Below are 17,469 nucleotides of genomic sequence, written 5' to 3'. Positions count from 1 at the left end.
CCCCCCGCTCGGGCCACATCTCATTGTTTCATAGAGAGGCTGTACCTACCTCCCCTCTCCCCACACTGCCACGCGTATTTTTGTTTACGGGCGCACGGCACTATATTGCGCACTAATGCTAAGTGCGACTCGTCGTGTCGTTCCTGGGAACGCTTTTCAAGAATGCCCAACGCTAGCCCAACGCGCAAACGCCCAGAAAGCCGCTAACTGGACAACTTTCTGGGCAAACCCGCCCACCAGCTCGCACCCTGTTCCAGCTTCTGCCCCCCGAGCCCTCCGTGTCCAGCTCGATGGTGGGAAGACGGGCGCGTCGTGGAATGACCGCCGCCATTCTGTATCACAGGTCGAGGCGACTCTCTACGACATTGCTGCTGGCCAGACGGAAGTTCATAGGGGTCGAGATCGAGGTCATTCCCTCGATCGAATTTGAAGGGTAGTGTCGGCAAAGCTTCACAGTACACCGTGAGAAACCCCCCAAGAGAAAACAAACACAAATAGAATGCAAAACGCGAGAGTTTTGGACTCGTTTGCTGGCAAAGTTTCGCGAGACGGGTGGGGGAATGATACCAACACGACAAGATCTCAACATGATTTCAACAAGATAGAAACTTTCTTCAAAACATTTCTATCACAAATTTAGTTGTTTCACTATATTGGTTTTACTTTTTATTGTATTATTACGCTGATCGAACGACTGCTGGGAGTTCCAAGAGCTTTTCTTTTCTTTTCATGTTGGTATGAAAACGAAGCCCCAATGCCTGCGGTGCCTGCCTGCTCTTCGCTGCCAAACAGCTGAGGAGAAAAGTTTAGTTGCAGACATGATGGCTGGCTGTGTGTAGCGTAGTCGAAGTCCGATCAAAATGAGGCTGTAACAGAGCTCATTTTCGGTAAAAGCTGATTTTGTCAGTCTATCAAAGCAAGAAAAAGTGATCAAGTTTCTACTTGTGCTGTGATTTGTGAAAACTAGTTCCTATCTGCTTGGATAATGTGTTTTTGTTGAGTGTTGTGTACAAGGGGCTATTGATCCTTGAAGAGCTGTGCAAGACAAAGAAGTCTTGCCATGTATCTTAGTGTTGTGAAATATGTGAATTAATTCAAACACGCCAACATGGAGATCGTGGGAGACTACGAGTACAACAGCAAAGACCTCATCGGTCACGGAGCTTTCGCTGTCGTCTTCAGAGGACGCAAACGAAAGGTAGTTAATTTACCATCAGTAGTTTCGTATTTGTTTTTTAACATCCCTTATCTCCCTGCTTTACTTAATTTGCACTGTATCCCCTTCTATAAAAACTGAGTCTGTCCCACTGAAATTTTCTTAACCATCAATACTTAGTTCCAAACTTTTTTATTTCTGACAAGCCATTTCAGAGATGAGAGGTTATATTTTCAGAAAAACTTTAAAGGTTTATTATTTTCACGTTTTCTTGGAAATCAAGGAAACGAGTAGAATATTACTTTGTCCACTAACTTTGGGAAACATTCTTTTCACTTAGACTTCAGGCCACAACCGCCCGTTAAGTGAAGTCTGAGTGTTATTGTTTTCCTGCACTTAATTCTTATTTCTTCATCTTGAATGTTTTACTTTACATCCAATTTCTGTGAGATTCGGACTTATTTGTTTCCCATTTACTGTAACAGTTTATGTGACATGAGCATTATTTCTTAAGCCAAAAGACACTAGTGTGATTGGTCTAATGTCATCAGTTTGCTAATGTTATTGTTATTTTCACTTCCCTCAATGTCTGCATTTCTCTAGTATTTAATTGATTTCTTCTGTTTTCTTTTTTCTCAGGATCCCAACTATGTAGTAGCTATTAAAAGTATTTCCAAGAAAAGTCTTGCTAAATCACAGAATCTCCTGGGCAAGGAGATAAAAATTCTAAAGGTTTGTATCCGTGTTTACTGAACCATCTATGAACTCAAACTGAACTGTAGCTGATCAATATATTTCACGTTCCTTTTAATCCGTAGGAATTAACTGAACTACATCATGAAAATGTTGTGGCACTCTTGGATTGCAAGGAATCACCTCTTCATGTTTTTCTGGTTATGGAGGTAAAGTCTCATTCCTTATTCTCTAATGATAACTCTATGTTGAATTTACAGTAACATGTTCCTAATTCTCATTTTCAGTACTGCAATGGGGGTGATTTGGCAGACTATTTAAGTGGTAATTATCAAGTCCAAAATATCATAATAAAACCTTTCCTTTTTAGAAATGTTTATCCAATCTCACCTTGTGTTTCCTATTTCCTCAGTTAAAGGTACTTTGAGTGAGGATACCATCCGTCTCTTTCTTCGACAACTAGGTAATTTTAATTGTCAAAGAGGGTAAATTAATTGTCAGATTTCTCCCTCCAGATTGTCACATTATTTTTTTATTTTTTCAGCTGGAGCTATGAAAGCTTTATATGCAAAGGGAATTGTGCATCGAGATCTAAAGCCACAAAATATTCTTTTGAGTCATTCTGGTGGAAAACCATGCCCACAGCCTCAAGAGATTAGACTTAAAATTGGTGTGTATCATCTTTAGTTACATCTTTTAGTTATCTGAATCTATTTTTTGAAACTGTCGAATTTTTATTGCTTACAATCATTTTTTTCAGCCGATTTTGGCTTTGCAAGGTTTTTGCAAGATGGTGTCATGGCTGCTACACTTTGTGGCTCTCCTATGTATATGGTTGGTATAAAATTGTCTCACAGCAAGTTGTATTCCGTGACTTGGCCTTAGGTATAATCAATCAATTTCTTTTGTAGGCTCCTGAAGTTATCATGTCACTTCAATATGATGCTAAAGCAGATTTGTGGAGCTTGGGCACCATTGTATTCCAGTGCCTTACTGGAAAAGCCCCTTTCCAGGCTCAGACTCCACAAGCACTCAAATTATTTTATGAGAAAAATGCTAATTTATCACCAAAGTAAGCAAGGACATTGGAATATATTTTCTCACAAACTTTTATAAAAACTGTAAACTCAACTATCCTTTCTTATTTTTTTGTAGAATTCCGGCTGGCACCTCCCCTGAGCTGAAAGATCTACTCTTAGGTCTTTTGAGAAGAAATGCTGTACAGCGTATGCCGTTTGATGCTTTCTTCTCTCACCCGTTTCTACAGCGAGAAGCTGAACCCATACCTGCTCCCCAAATTCCTGGTTAGTTACATTTAAGTAATCTTGATGATCTTACTGTTGTGGAAGAGAGCATTTTAAAAATAACATGGTGTTTTTTGCAGGTGAACTTCCCCCTTCACCACGTGCTTTATTCCAGCCTCCAGCTACACAGAGTCCAACTCACAAGGCACGTTTAGATACGTGTGGATCTCAACCTGGTGAGTACAGAAATTCTTCTTCGTGTATTTCTATCTACAGGGTGGGTGATTCGCGCCGTCGTTTTTTTCTGCTTATACTGTACCGGATTCACGCGTGCGGGCGGGCTTGCCTATCGTCGCTCGCCATGGCGCCTCATGGCCCCGTGCGACTATGCAACCCGTCCGCACGCATGAATCCGGTACAGTATAAGCAGAAAAAAACCACGGCGCGGATCACCAACCCTGTATTAGTCCTCCTATTATGATGGTTTACCAAATAACAAAGTAAAGTAGTCAAGAAGCTCTTAAAACTCCTGCTTTGACTGTAGGGTCTCCTGTGTCAGGCCGTGAGCATGGAAGCAGTTCAAGTCCTGAAGATACTGACGATTTTGTTTTAGTGCCGGCCAATATTCCATCTGACCAGTCCTCCGACAGCAATCCTGACAGACCGTAAGTATTTAAAGGGTGATTAATTGTAGTAAATACCGGTATTTTTTTTGTTCTTTATGCTTGATGTTGTAACATGTTTTAATAGGTCTCGAACAAGAACGTCAAGTACATCAGCTGCAAGTCCTCCACGACCTAGTTATCTACCTATATCTGAGCCTATTCCTGTTCCTACTCATAGAGATGCTTTCCAGCAGAGACAATCTGTTCATTCTCAGCAGGATAATGAACCTTCTAAGGTAAAATACAAAACATACTAAAAATGTCTGCCTCTTTTCTGTACTGTGAGTAATCTAATAGCTTTTTTCTTCTAGGGTTCTGTGCCTCGTTCACAGCCCATCAATATGAAACGTGCTGCTGACCAGCGAGCTCCCAATGCTACTCCTGATTTAAGTTCTCTTTCACCTCCAGCTGTAGGTATTCTCTGCAATGCTAAACAATCTCTTAATAAAAGATCACTATTAGATATTATTCATTTTCAGGTTCAGTTTATGATTGGCACTCCGCCTAATGGTGGGTGTGGACAGCGACGACGGTCTGCATCTGGTAGCTCCTGTGAGACACCTCCTCCTGTCAGTACTTGGCAAGTCACTCCCACCAGTTCGCCTTTGCGAAGATCAGGAGCGAGCTCTCCCCTTCTGTCTGGACCACTTGCAGTCCTCCCTTCCATACTGGGTTCCCCTAACAGAATGTCAGATAATAATAACATGAGAGGATCACCCTTGATGCCATTTGGTTCAAGGGCCATGACTCTCCCAGAAATTTCAGGTATGTATTGCCTCTAAACATGATATGCAATAGGGTTTGTCTGTTCTTGTGTGTCTCAAACTTTGTTTTTCTTACATACTCAGAAGCTGGCAATTTCCAACGCTTGTTCCAAGATACAAACCAGCCAACCAATATTGATGCACCTATGACATTCATTGCACCTGAACTACCTGAGGAAACATTGCTAGAGGTGGGTAGAATGAAAAAGTGGCTGATGTATGATGTAGTATTAACTACTACTGTAGTTCTCCTGATCTTCACATGATAAAGAGTAATGCACTCTTTGAACATTTTTTTATTGAATTGTTTAATCTTTACAGCGAGAACACAATGAGACTTTAGCCAAACTGCATTTTGTTCTGGCATTGTCTGATTGTGTACTTGAACTGGCTGGAACAAGAGGAACACCACTTGCTGCTCTGACAGAGAGTGTGAATTTGGGGAATGCTGGAACTCCTAATGGTTCATCAAACAACACAGGCAATGGTGTAATGTCAGAGGGTGCTCGGAGGGCTGAGCAACTGGTTCTCTTGGTGAGAGCCCTTCAGCTTCTGAGTTCTGGTCTTAACCTTGCCACACAACAAATTCGAGCTGGACATTTACAGCCTTCTTCCTCTGTTAAAAGTGGTATGTTCACACTCAAGGTTTAATGTTCAGAATCTATCAACCTCTGAATTCTTAACACTTTTCTCTAACTTGCAGTGGTTGGCATAATGAATACGAAGTTTCGGCAATGCCTTGCGGATTGTAAGCAGCTTAACACCCCAGGTCTTCTGCAAAAAGCAGGGGTTGATCCAGCAACTACAAATATTGCTGCTGATAAAATACTTTACAATCATGCTATTCAAATGGTAAGAATATGACAAATGATTCTTTTCCCATCACAAGTTTAACTTTTTGAGAGTTCTTAAACTAATTATCATTTATCTTGTGCCTTTAGTGCCAGTCTGCAGCCTTGGATGAATTGTTTGGCAATCCAGAAGATTGTTTCCAAAGGTACCAAACAGCCCAAATCCTATTGCATTCCTTATCTCAACAAGTTCATCATCAACAAGATAGAGCTCTTCTGACAAAATGTAAGCAAACTATCTTTGAACCCCCATAATCATTGATTGATAGTAGTGAAAAGTTTTTTCATGTTCTTCATTTTCTTCGTTTTCAGACAAAGATGCTGTTGAGAAGAGGCTTTTTGTTTTACAACAACAAGGATTTATCTATTCAACACATTGCTTCACTCATCTGGCATGAAAGTACTATTTAAATTGTTGCCATCTATGCCTTTAACTGCTACTTTAATCACTTGCATTCTCAATGTCTGCAATAACATTACTTAGTAGCTGAATAGGATAGCTTCTTCAATAGATTTCAGTGTCATAGAATCAAGAAGAAAGATAATTTTTTTACTTCACCCTTACATTTCATTCATCTATCCATTCTTCTCCCCTTACCATAATAGGTCCCCCCTCCCCCTTGTTTGGCTGCATTATTCTTTTCTTTTCTGTCCATAATTTGTGGGCCAGTTGACAGGTTTTTGTCCCACATTCAAATTAGACTTTAAGTTGACATGAGTCTTATTTCGACTGATTAGTACCCCTCCCCCCTTTTTTGTTGTTGTTGAAGTATGGAAGCCAAGTGACTATTTTTGTAATCCTGCCCTTTCCTTAGTGTCGAGTCAGTGTGGCAAGATTTAGGGTTAATATGACAAATGATGAGTTGGTAATTTTGTTTTAAGCTGATTTTATTCAGGTTGTGTTTATTTTTTATCATTATTATTATTATTTTTTTTAAATCTACATGTCTCAGAATACAACCTACCGAATTAGACAGGATTTTAAATTTAGGAGTTTTATCATATTTGGAGATGCTGGATTTTACCTGCATTGTTAATAATGCACTGTATTATAATGCACTTCTTTTTGTGGTAAGTTGAAGTCATAATGAATTTGGCTGTAAAAGACGCCTTTAATGCCTTTTAACTTTTTGGAGTTTCTTAGTCTTAAAGTGAAACATGATACAACGAGTAAGAAAGGCTTAGTCATTCCATGTCTTGAAGCTCTCTACTCCATCTGTATTTTCCACCGAATTTTTCCTGAAATTGTTTTCACTTTTTGGTTTCCTTTGACTTGCACAAATTAAGCCATCTTAACCCTTTTGAACTTCAGAAAGCTTTTACCTGAACAACTTGGCTTTAGTCTTATAGGCTCTGTTACTATTATCTAGTACATGTAATATTATGACAGTATTCATGTAGATTGCAAGTAGCCATATGGATTGTGTGTGTTTTTGTGTTATGTCTAATCTGTTAAAATATTGTCAATGTCCATTAGTGTGTTGTATGTGTATGTATGTACTTATGTTGGGCCAAGTTGTTCATAATTATCATGAAAAGAAACAATGTGCATTAAGCAATGCAATGTCTGTGGTGAGACAGGAACTCAAATCAAAAGCATGGAGGTATTGCATGCTTTCCTTAGCTATGCCTTTAATTACTCTAATAATACAGTCATAGGACTGTTAAGCATTTCCTCTAGGCATTGTATTGGAAGAATACCTACTGTATATTTCCATATGGCGGGGGCATCTCACCATGTTGACAGCACTGATATTCTCATCTTGCTACTTAACAAATTCTCCTTGCCTTAGTGATATCTTATAGCTAGTCTCTATTTCTGTGCAATGAAACCCATCAAGTTTGCTCTTTGTGTTATACTCTAATATCTATCTATATGAATGTTAAATTTGAAAATGCTATCAATATGTTGTTCTTTTTTATTTTCTCTCAATTTCAAATGTCTTTATTACTTATTGGTTTTCACATTAAGTAGAAATAATGTACCATTTTCCATGAAAACCAGTTAAGTTTGATTTTCTTTGTTTCTTTTTTATTTATTTCTTTAATTTTTAGTGATTTTTGTTTGTATTATCTGTTGATGTACCATGTGTTTTGGTGGTATCCTTGTCTTACTGTGTGCATAGATTACTCAAGTATTATATAAATTTAATTGACTATATTTGGGCTTCATCCTAGCCACCTCATTAGCTGTGAAATATTTCAACTCAAATGAAATCAAAACTATTTCAATTTCTTTCTTGTTTTTCTCATGTAGTTTTTTCTGTAGGGAGAAGTCAGGAGTGTGGTGTGCAGTGACACTTGATTACAATCCTGTGTCAGAAGACAATTTGCTAAAAGTTACCGATTTTACTGTAAAGCCATAATTTGTTTTCTGATACAGGTTTGTAGTCAAGTTACTTAAAATAAGCCACCAGATATGTAAATGTATTTTTGCAAGTGCAAACTTCAAATTTCTAGGAGTTCTGAATGTATTTGAGGAGACGCGTGAGTGTTGACTGTGAAATTTGTGTGAGTGTGTGTGTGTGTATGTAAATATTATTTATTGAGTGTGGTGTCTTCCTTGGTCTACAAGAGGAGCTTAAGCATCACTTGAATTTGTATGCAACATCTACTATAGATGAATCTTTATGGTTTGACAAAGAAATTGCCTCAGGAGAAATTTGGGTTTATTTTTATTTTTCCTCCTTTTTCTTATTGCACTTCCATGAGACTACTTTATCTTTGAATATATTGGCAAGAGAAAAGTAGTACAAAATGTGAAAGAAAGCTTTATTGTGGAAACAGTCTACATCAACCCCAGACACACTTTCGTTGGGGTAAAGCACTCTATGTGCGCAACAGTATCACAGTCCTCTCCTAAACCACTCGGGCAAGGCCCAGGCATGCCTGCAGTCATACCTAACCACCTGATCCACTCTTTCAATCTAAGGAAAGAATGGGTGACAAACTCCAACAAGTGTGTTCATAAACCTCATGACACACCTCTTGAGTTCAAACCCACACATTCCTTTTCAAAAACATCTATCTATCTATAGCAAATATCACAATGATTGGCTGGTTAAATTGCATAATAAAGCATGTTAATAGGCCACACATCTTACATGACCAACACACTTAAAATCTTTGGGCATTAAGTAATACATAACTAACTTAGGTATGACAAAAACGAAATTCTTAATATGTATGTAATGAAAAACAAACAAAAATACCCTTGGGGAAAAGATACTACTTACATAATACTCAAGATAGCAGTGTCCAGTACCTCTAGCCAGATGAAGGTACACACTTGCATTCAATTAAATTAAATTTTATAGTAAGTACAACAGAAAACATTTGTGTTTTCAGGTGAGATTTGATCAGAGTTCCAAAAACATTATTGTACAAGATAAAATTTTGATGAATCACATACTATAAAGCCATGGCTAAGTCAAAAGATTCAGAGAAATACAAGCAGTAAAATCAGATTTTGAATACCTAGCTGGTAGTTAGTCCAGTCACTGCTACCACACTTGGTATATTTGGAGGGTATTAGTGGCATTTGCAGCAAGCATTTTGGACATAACAAAGTTAACAAACAAAATAAAATAATAACCATCTAATAAATTGAACTTGTACAATTACTCTCCAGTGGCTGCTTTTGCACAACGCAAATCAACAAAACATTATGATCACAAGTTGAAACAGTTACATTTAGTAGGCAGTGTAAGTACTTAGCCTCAATAGAGTATTGTCTTTGCGGTTTCTAGCAGTATCAAACCCAATCAAAAAAAATAATACAATTAACAGACCTCAACCGAAAAAAGGTTTCTTCTTTTAAGTAGAGGCTCCTTGTCGGCCATGCATACTATGCTGTAATTGCACCTGGTTCATAAGATGGTCTTGTGCACCACCAACTTGATTTTGAATATCCTGTTGGTGCCGTACATTGTGAAAAACACCTGCTTTCATTTTAAAAGCAACTGAAGACTCTTGACACTTGTATGCTAGAACTTGCTTGATACGGGACACCTCCACGTCTGGGAAAATACTTTTCACGTGATCTGAAAAATTATATACACTTTAAATGTAAAAAGGTATGGATACTAATAACTCATATCATCCCCTTTTTAAAAAACCTATTAATAGGCACTTACAAAGTATAGCATTCACTTTTGCATTATCAAGAGCTGGTTTCACTTTGCGATTAGCAGCATCTGGACCATATGTGTTAGCCCTACTCCACCGTTGACCAGTAACAGAACGTGTAGCTAGCTCAATTGGCGTAAATACTAGTCCTGCTAAACCTCGGGTTAACTTACGATAATCTGACCATTTTAATGCCTCCAATTGGTGAGCTGATACTTCAACACCTGGTCCAAGTGTTACCTGCAGTCAAACAAAATTTTATCCCTGGCCATCACATCCTCAGTCATAAAAACTGTTCACATTTTTATATTTTAAATACCTTGGGACCATCAGCAATCACGTGAGAGTAAGTTCTTTTCCTTCGTGATGTAGGAGCTTGAGTCCACACTAAAAGATAGATTCAATAAATATTTTATGAAAATACACAAACACCTGTTTTAACAGACAGTGATGAGGATCGGAATAGTATGCATAGATACCTGATTCAACCTCTTGAAATCGTGCTCCTTGAAAAAGGTCTTGAAAATAACCTGCAATGGAGGAAATTTTTTTCATGATAAAATCAAGAAATGAATTTTTAATGCTATCCAGTACCTTGCACAGCATTACATAACTGGGAATAAAGAAAGTAGTTCAACCTGGTCCAAGTGTTTGAAAAAAAGTTGTGTCTGTTACGCTGATGGTTATTAAAACTAGCAGAAAAAGAAAACAATTATAAGGAAAAAAAAACTTTCACATTTAACGATGTTTTTTTTTTTTGAAGTTTTTTAATTTATGAAAGGAAAAACAAGTACTGCAATATTATCTATCTAAATAAATGACATTTCAACAGAAGCTTATGCCTACGAAAATATCACAATCATATCCAGTAGTGATGCTAATAAGTATATTGATCCCATGGTCTCAGAAACTGAACTGCAGAGACATATCTTATGATCACATGAACAAAAGCAAAAATTTATGTTTACTTCAACAATATAAAAATAATCCGCACTAAAACAAATTCGAGCAAGGATGAGAGGAATACAGCATTTTGCAGAAACCAGTTTGAGATCAAAGTAGTTTTCAGGTTCACTTTTCTGTTATAATTGAATCTCCAGCCGAAAAACAGCAATTAAAAGAATAATTGTTCACAGGATGTGAACTTTGTGCTTTAGATTCCAAAACTAAACAAATGCAATCCATTCTAGGTAATATAATTTATAAGAATGCTGCTATGAATGGACGGGTCATAAATGTGTATATACCCAATGGAACATGATCTTCAAATTGCTTCAACAAATGAATATGAATATGGATAGATAGAAATAATATACAATATAATAGGTTCAGGTACCTCAGAAAGCTAACTGAGAATACATATGGCCACATTTAGTATAGATCTTCTCTCGTAAAAGTGGAGGGTAAGAGTGATTCAAAAGTCTTACATACTTGTCACTGAGAATAAGCCACAAGAGAGAGTCCATTTCTTAACATTAAAAACAGTCTTTAATAAAATTCAACTCACTATGAGTTGCTTGAATAGGGAGCATTATGGTAACCAAGGCGATTTGAGGCAGATGATGCAAAGGCATGGGAAGGAGACGTGTGATGGAGTTGATGTGTTCCTTCTGGGTTGAAACGAGCAGAACGCATGTAGTCGGGTGGCAAAGACCCAGGGGCACTTCCTGCTACAGTGCCTGCATAAAGCAAGTTCGATGGAAAGGGGAAGGAGGGGGGAACAGACGAGGATTGGGCCTGCTGCTGTTGAGATTGGGAATGCTGCTGTTGCTGCGATTGCTGCTGCTGAAGCTGTTGTGACTGCTGCTCTCGCATAGAGCTTGAACCAACACCAGGGTTGTGAGATATTGGGGCTCCAGTTTGTTCCTTATCCTGTTTTACTTCTGCACTCTGGCTTATGTGTCCTGGCACAGAATTATGAGCACGTGTTTTGTGGGGGGATTGAAGATATGTCCTTTTAAGTTCCTCCTCAACACTATAGTAAGGCTGGGTAGGTGGAGGCATATTTGAGGCAACAGGAGAGATGTGGAGTTGCGAGGGTTGTAGAGGTTGGCTGTTTGTGGGACCTGGCTGCTTGGAAAGCATCTCATGGTAGGAAAGGAGGTGACGACGCAAGTACAATTTTGTCTTGAAGGATCGACTGCAGAGTGGGCACTCGACGCTCTGAGGAATGTGGATGAGGCGCATATGTTGGCGCAGATTGGACAGGTTGCTGTACATGCGCTGGCAGATCGGGCAAGGCCGCGGGTCCAGAGAGTGCAGCTTGCGCAGGGCCGCTGCAACACACACAACACGTGCTGTACGGAGCCGTGCAAGCTGCCTTGTGCAATAATTTATGCAGGGTCGTGCATTGACTTCACTCATTGAGAGATATTTTAAACGGAGGGAAGAGAGAAATAATGTAATTTATTAGTTGTATTATTAAATTAGTAGAAATAAGTGCCTGATAAGCAAGGGAGATGAGGCAACAAAAAAAATATATCAAAATTTAGAAGTTGTTGAGGTTTGTGTTAAGCCTTTAAAACAAACTGCACTCTCTGCATGGACCCATGAAGAGCATATTTAAAACAGGAGACAAAATTGCATTTCTTACCTTGATCTGTTTCTGCCGAGGTCCCATCTGAAGCACCTTGTGTAGAGGGTCCAGGCATCATCTCTATGAAAATAAAATAATCAAATTAGTCTAGTAAGAAAGAAATCAATGATAAAATAATTAAAAATAATTAACGGAACTTAGATAAATGGTCTACCTTGCATGCCTCCATAGGATGCTTGATCTAAGTAAGCATTTGCATCCCCTCTAGTTTCTCCATCACTACTATAATCTGGTAGCTCTGTCTTGGGCTGCAGACAACCATAGAACAAATTATGAACAAGTCACAAACAAGGTGCCATGACAAAGAAGAACAAACTTCACAATTTTTGCAAGGTATAAGGAAAATTTAGAATTTACCTCCAACATTTCAGCAAGGTCATCATTGTAGGCCTGATCAATATCATTTTGGTGTTGTGATGGTGTTATGACTAAGCCAGATCGTGAGTGTTGAAGAAGAGATGACACTGGGTCTCCTGTCTCATCAATTGACTCATTTCCTGGGCCGTCAGCACTGTTTTGCCCCTCAGAAGATTCAATAGTTCTTTCTTCTGCACGCTCTGTTGCTTTGGCTCGCTTGGTAGGTGGTGGACTGGAGGGTGGGCTGCGACTTTGACCATCAGCATTATCTTCTTCTCCTGAAAAAAATAGTATTGTAAACACAAATAATTCTCTACCATCTAAACCAATAGCCTGTATCATTGATTTACCAAAATCAATACCTGTATCAGTGTTGGTAGGAGTCGCAGAGTTTGGAGTTGCTATTGATGCTGAGGCTTTTTTGGATGAATCCTGAAACGTAACACAGTTAGTTTAATTGACTTCCATAATTCAGTTAATGGTGATATTTTGGGTTTAAAGTAAATCATCATACCTTGATTGGTTTACCATCTCTATGAAGTCGTGGGGCATCTGTCAAACCTAAAATGTGAAGAGATTCTGCTGTCTGCAGAAACGTTGGTAATTCAGCTTGAGAAACATTCACTACTCCAGCATACATAAATTCCACTAAGGCACATAAGTGGCACCATTGAACATCTTTTAATATAATAATTGGATGTTTACATGGGTTGTTCTAAATGCACAAAGGAAAGAAAGGTGCAGTGTGAATATATGTTCAGAGTGAAAAAACAAAGAGTTATCAATATTTGAAATAAATATTTCATTCACCTTAAACAATTCTTTAAAGTATGGACTGCATGCGGACAGTACCACCTTGTGTGCTTTGACACTCTTCCCATCACAGGTGAGAGTAACGTCCACAAAGTCCTCATCTTGTCGCAGTGTTTCAAACTGAGACGTGATGTTTGTTTGGAAGTTGTTCCATCGAAGACAGAATTGCGGATCAGGCGCCATTGTTACCTACAATGAGGAAACATACATTAGATGCATACTATAGACGATGTGACTCTGAGCGTGGCAACGTCGCAAATCTTTCTGCTAGAACCGCTGGAGACCCACGTAGAGTACACCAAGTGACATAAAACGTCTTTTTGGTCATTCTAGAGAACTTTTATGATTTTTATATTGGCCATAAACCTTACTTTGCACGCCATTTAATACACAATGTAACGTTGCCAAATTGACTTTTGCCGCTGGGTCACATCGTCTATTCCAAGTTGAGATAAGTGAAAAATTTGGAGAGTAGTTTATGTTCTAGGTATACACCCAGATTTTTCTTAACACATGAGAATGACAATATCCATAAATTTGCTCATAAAAGATAAAAGCTGCTCAATAATTATATCTTTTCAATAACTACACCTTAAAGTGTCAAGTTTCAAAACCATCACAGATACTGACATCCTTACTAGAATTAGAACGAATCGGAAAAGCATAGGGAAATATACAAGATTACCCAGAATGAACATACATAAAAGGGGGTGGAGAGTCAAACGTTTGAACAATAGACGTGTATTCCGGTACCAAAGAGGCGTCCCTAAAGGCATCTGAAGCAGACAAGGAGGACGGGGACGCCTTTCTGTCCCAGCCGGTGCGCACTCACCTCAACAACTCCTAGATCTCACTCCCATCGCTTAAAATTCATTCCTTGATAAACACAATAATATCCACACCTACGAAATCGTATAAGAATAAATTAAGAGGCTGACCGCTGTCTCTGTCCCTGTCTCCCAAGGGACTTGATTACTAATAATGCAGCAGACGCTATGAGCAGGCGAAGTGACGTCATAGCAGGAACGAGTACAGTCGCGCAAGATTTCAAGAGAGTCCCTAAACGAAGTGCCCACTGGAATGTCATGCAACGAAACATACAAAAGAATAATCAAAAATAGTTATTTATGTGAAAAATGTAGGTAGTTGTTGGACTTTTGGCTCAGAAAAGGTATTCACTCTCTTCTGTATATCGAGAAGAACGCTCGATACTGCAGTGACGTTGAGGTAGTTAGGGTATTTCACAACAGGGCAGTGCAATAAAATGTCGGAGAGGAGTGTTGCGTTCGTTGAAATTTGAAGTGCAAAGTTACCAATTTGATTGATTATTCTTATGTTATTTAATGTTTGAAGGTGAGTGACCGAGAAATTTACTCATTTAATTTTGTTGGATGTGCTCGAAATCCCGCCTTAGAGATATTGTCATGGGGAAGTTGTGTTAATCTATGAAAGATTTGGGACTTCAGAGACTTAATAACCACCAAGGCTATCCGTCAAGGAGTGGGTGACAGCCTAACAGAACAAACATTGAACAGTGCTTGTATTGACTCAATAGGAAGGTGGTAACTGAAATGCCACAGGACCTGATTGCAGAAGTAGTAGTAGTAAGACTGCAGATTTAGTTGTGGACTAGCTCGATGCCACTTCTACATGCCCTTTGACATTCACCCCAATCAATGTTTTAATCTTAAGTTACTCTTGTCCCCTTTGACCTGTATTTATTATTATTTATCTTTATCTTTATAATTTTATCAGCATTTGAATTTTTCCTTTCATGTCTATGTAGCTATCTGAAATTTTAAATTTTATTGGATAACCTCTCTGCAGTGGTCCATCTGTTAAGCTTCGCATTTTCTAATGAAGCTAACATCTTCTCATTTTCCCAGTACTAATGTCATTAAAAATTATTTTTGTACTCAAAACTGCAAGCATTCTGTTGTGGTTTCAGAATGAAAGATTTTATTTAATTTTGGAATTGTCCTGACCTATGTTTATTTTCTTAAGATAAATTCTGCAATTTAAACTAATTGAATGCAACTTTGTGAGGGTAGCTGCTACCAACAATCCTGTCAATGATATCAAACTGTGCTCAGAGCTATTTATCTGATCTGAGATAGCATGAAGCACTATTTTATGTCCTGCTAAATTGCCCCGTATCTCTGGTAGGTAAGCCTCAGATGTCTTACTTTCTAGTGGAGTAAAATTTCTTTGCCCCCTTTCTATGGCTTTGGTGCTACTCTTTACACTAGGGTGTGAGATTCTCATTACATAGCAGACCACTGCAAAGCCATTCTTTGTCAGGGCTTTAAAATGTCTACAATTGTCTGTTTCTTTTCTTAAATGCATTGAATTGCAGTGAATAATTTTGCTGAGCATCATCAATCCCCCAACCCTCATTGCCCCTCCCCTTTCTCGTGTTGGTCACCCAGCCCCTCTTGTGAGTCATGTCATTCGGCGGACTACTGCCTCGCCTCTCTGGCAGAGCGGGGCGGGGTCTACCTCGAGATAAGCACGACGCTTTAGTCCAGGGTCCACGCAGCCCCTGCGGCTGAGGCGTCGGCGGGGCCAGGACCAACAGGATGCACGCTGCAGGGTCGGTCTGAAAGCGACGGACACTTCCTGAGTGTCGTGCTGCCCAGCCACTATCCTCGGCACGGCCCACCACCCCAGCCTGGCCCAGAATACATCGTCAGGTTTTATCTGACATTTGAATCCCGATGTCTAGCAGGGGAGGCTCTCGCGGACCTCTCCTACTCCACTGCACCAAGCTGGCCGCTGCCCTGGAGCATGTTGCTTCCCCCTGCGGTCGAGAACTGAAGTCTGGACCCTCGTTCCGGGAGATCTCCACCATCACAGGTAAGAGAGATTCATGGGGGACATGTCTGTCAAGTTTATCATCTGGTGCTCTTACGGGGGAACTCTGACTTCTTTCCAGTATAACTCTCTCTCTCTCTCTCTCTTGGTTGGTTGGTGTCGGTTATAGTAATCAATCGACTGTCTAGTTATGAGGGAATGGGAACCCCATCGCGGTAGCAGAGGCCTGTTTGTGGGGATGTTTGTGATTCTGTCCTCCACACCCACCACCACGGCCGCCCAGCCCAGCCGCCGCCCCAGCATCCCGCCGCCCCCACCCCGAACAAACCTTGACCTCACCCACCCCTCTCCACCCCACCGCTCTCTGCCTACAATCACCCCCCTCCCCCATCCTTCGATCGCCCAAAACTCGCACCGCCGCACGCGCGCCTCGCACACCCCCGCATCTACCCCGCGTCCGCCTGCTCACCTACCACCTTCCGCCCTGCTCTCCGCGCGTCCGGCCGCACCCGGGAGGGAACGTACCCGCGGGGAGGTCGCTGGAGGTCGCTCACCCCCCCACTCGGTATCGTTGCAACGCCAGACTCCCCCGCGGTTGCGCCCGCCTCGCGCTGCGCAGTAGCATTTTACGGTCTTTGCGCGCGTGGTAATGCCTTTATGGGGAAGGAATGAAACGAGACGGCGACGGCGTCCGTGAGTGGACCGCCGAGTGTGGCGAACCTTCCCTCCGGGTATGTCCCACACCCACCCCGCACAGGGAGCGGGCCGATGCGAGTAATGTTGCGTAATCTGCGAGCCCCGTCTGCCCACCCCCGCCACCCCGCCGCCCCCGCCCCGGACGCCATGTACCCGGCGCCGCGCCGACTCGACGCGAAGCGCCGCGCCGCCCGGACCGTCATTTGTTGTTAGTGCGTCCCGTCGTCTGCGCGGTCCGTCCAGTCCCTTGGTCCAGAGGGCCGCAGTCAGCCTGTCGTGTGCAAGCGAGCCGGAGCCGGACCCGAGACAGGTGGGCGCCCAGCAGCTTGACTCGGGAGTAGCCTCTGTAGCCCTGTAGCCACAACGCCACGCTTGTTCAGTCGGAAAACAGCCAACACTCACCTTGGCGCTTCCGGTTATTGGTCCGCGCACTGCGTCCGGGACCCCGCGGGCGGCCCGACGATGTCCTGGAGGCGGGCTGGCGATATCCTACAGTGGCGGCGCGTCCTGGAGACGACCTCTTGGCCCGCAAGGCCGACGTCGTCCCGTGCCGGGGCGCGCGCGCGCTGGAGCGGCGGCGTCCTGGAGAGCAACACTGACGGCGACGTGTCCGTGCGGTGCCGAGGTGGGCGCGGGAGTGGCCCAGCACGGCGTGCTCGCCGAGTCCCGAGCCCCCCCGAGCACGGCTAGCA

At 41.3% G+C, this 17,469-nt stretch overlaps 3 protein-coding genes across 8 annotated transcripts in view; 2 read left to right on the top strand and 1 right to left on the bottom strand.

Annotated features, from left to right (window-relative positions):
- Positions 1 to 789: 789 nt before the first annotated feature.
- Positions 790 to 8,035, top strand: LOC113214005 (serine/threonine-protein kinase unc-51). Of its 3 annotated transcripts, none has more exons than XM_026433237.2 (19): positions 790 to 1,198; positions 1,796 to 1,888; positions 1,975 to 2,058; positions 2,137 to 2,173; positions 2,262 to 2,312; positions 2,394 to 2,519; positions 2,610 to 2,683; positions 2,761 to 2,921; positions 3,005 to 3,153; positions 3,234 to 3,329; positions 3,707 to 3,758; positions 3,844 to 3,994; positions 4,070 to 4,168; positions 4,238 to 4,523; positions 4,607 to 4,713; positions 4,844 to 5,150; positions 5,226 to 5,374; positions 5,464 to 5,599; positions 5,686 to 8,035. In XM_026433237.2, exons 1-19 carry the CDS (start codon positions 1,109 to 1,111, stop codon positions 5,769 to 5,771), a joined length of 2,334 nt encoding a protein of 777 aa, XP_026289022.1. In that variant the 5' UTR covers positions 790 to 1,108; the 3' UTR covers positions 5,772 to 8,035. The 3 variants fall into 3 exon arrangements, with proteins under 3 accessions (XP_026289022.1, XP_026289021.1, XP_026289020.1); XM_026433236.2 differs by having other exon boundaries at positions 3,653 to 3,758; XM_026433235.2 differs by having other exon boundaries at positions 791 to 1,198; positions 3,638 to 3,758.
- Positions 8,036 to 8,131: 96 nt separating this feature from the next.
- LOC113214006 (protein abrupt-like) lies at positions 8,132 to 14,266 on the bottom strand. Of its 2 annotated transcripts, XM_026433239.2 has the most exons (11): positions 14,100 to 14,266; positions 13,265 to 13,456; positions 12,969 to 13,169; positions 12,817 to 12,886; positions 12,455 to 12,732; positions 12,252 to 12,345; positions 12,095 to 12,157; positions 9,981 to 10,031; positions 9,821 to 9,888; positions 9,510 to 9,741; positions 8,132 to 9,416 (listed from the first exon to the last, which is right to left on the bottom strand). In XM_026433239.2, exons 2-11 carry the CDS (start codon positions 13,448 to 13,450, stop codon positions 9,190 to 9,192), a joined length of 1,470 nt encoding a protein of 489 aa, XP_026289024.1. In that variant the 5' UTR covers positions 13,451 to 13,456; positions 14,100 to 14,266; the 3' UTR covers positions 8,132 to 9,189. The 2 variants fall into 2 exon arrangements, with proteins under 2 accessions (XP_026289024.1, XP_026289023.1); XM_026433238.2 differs by lacking the exons at positions 8,132 to 9,416; positions 9,510 to 9,741; positions 9,821 to 9,888; positions 9,981 to 10,031 and adding an exon at positions 10,963 to 11,777.
- A 222-nt stretch (positions 14,267 to 14,488) lies between these two features.
- LOC113210360 (trafficking kinesin-binding protein milt) overlaps positions 14,489 to 17,469 on the top strand; it is a 54,537-nt gene continuing 51,556 nt past the window's right edge. Inside the window, exons 1-2 of one of the 3 annotated variants that reach the window (XM_052265182.1) lie at positions 14,489 to 14,620; positions 15,996 to 16,123. The gene's annotated coding sequence lies outside the window, so the exon portion shown is untranslated. Of the gene's footprint in view, positions 14,621 to 15,992; positions 16,124 to 17,469 lie in introns of those variants that run through there. The other 2 variants (XM_052265179.1, XM_052265187.1) reach the window with 2 other exon arrangements.

Source organism: Frankliniella occidentalis, unplaced genomic scaffold (genome assembly GCF_000697945.3).
Source record: "Frankliniella occidentalis isolate FOCC.00 unplaced genomic scaffold, Focc_3.1 Scaffold2, whole genome shotgun sequence".
Taxonomy (NCBI): domain Eukaryota; kingdom Metazoa; phylum Arthropoda; class Insecta; order Thysanoptera; family Thripidae; genus Frankliniella; species Frankliniella occidentalis.
Note: the sequence above shows the minus strand (reverse complement) of the source record. Positions and strands in the feature narration are given on the sequence as shown.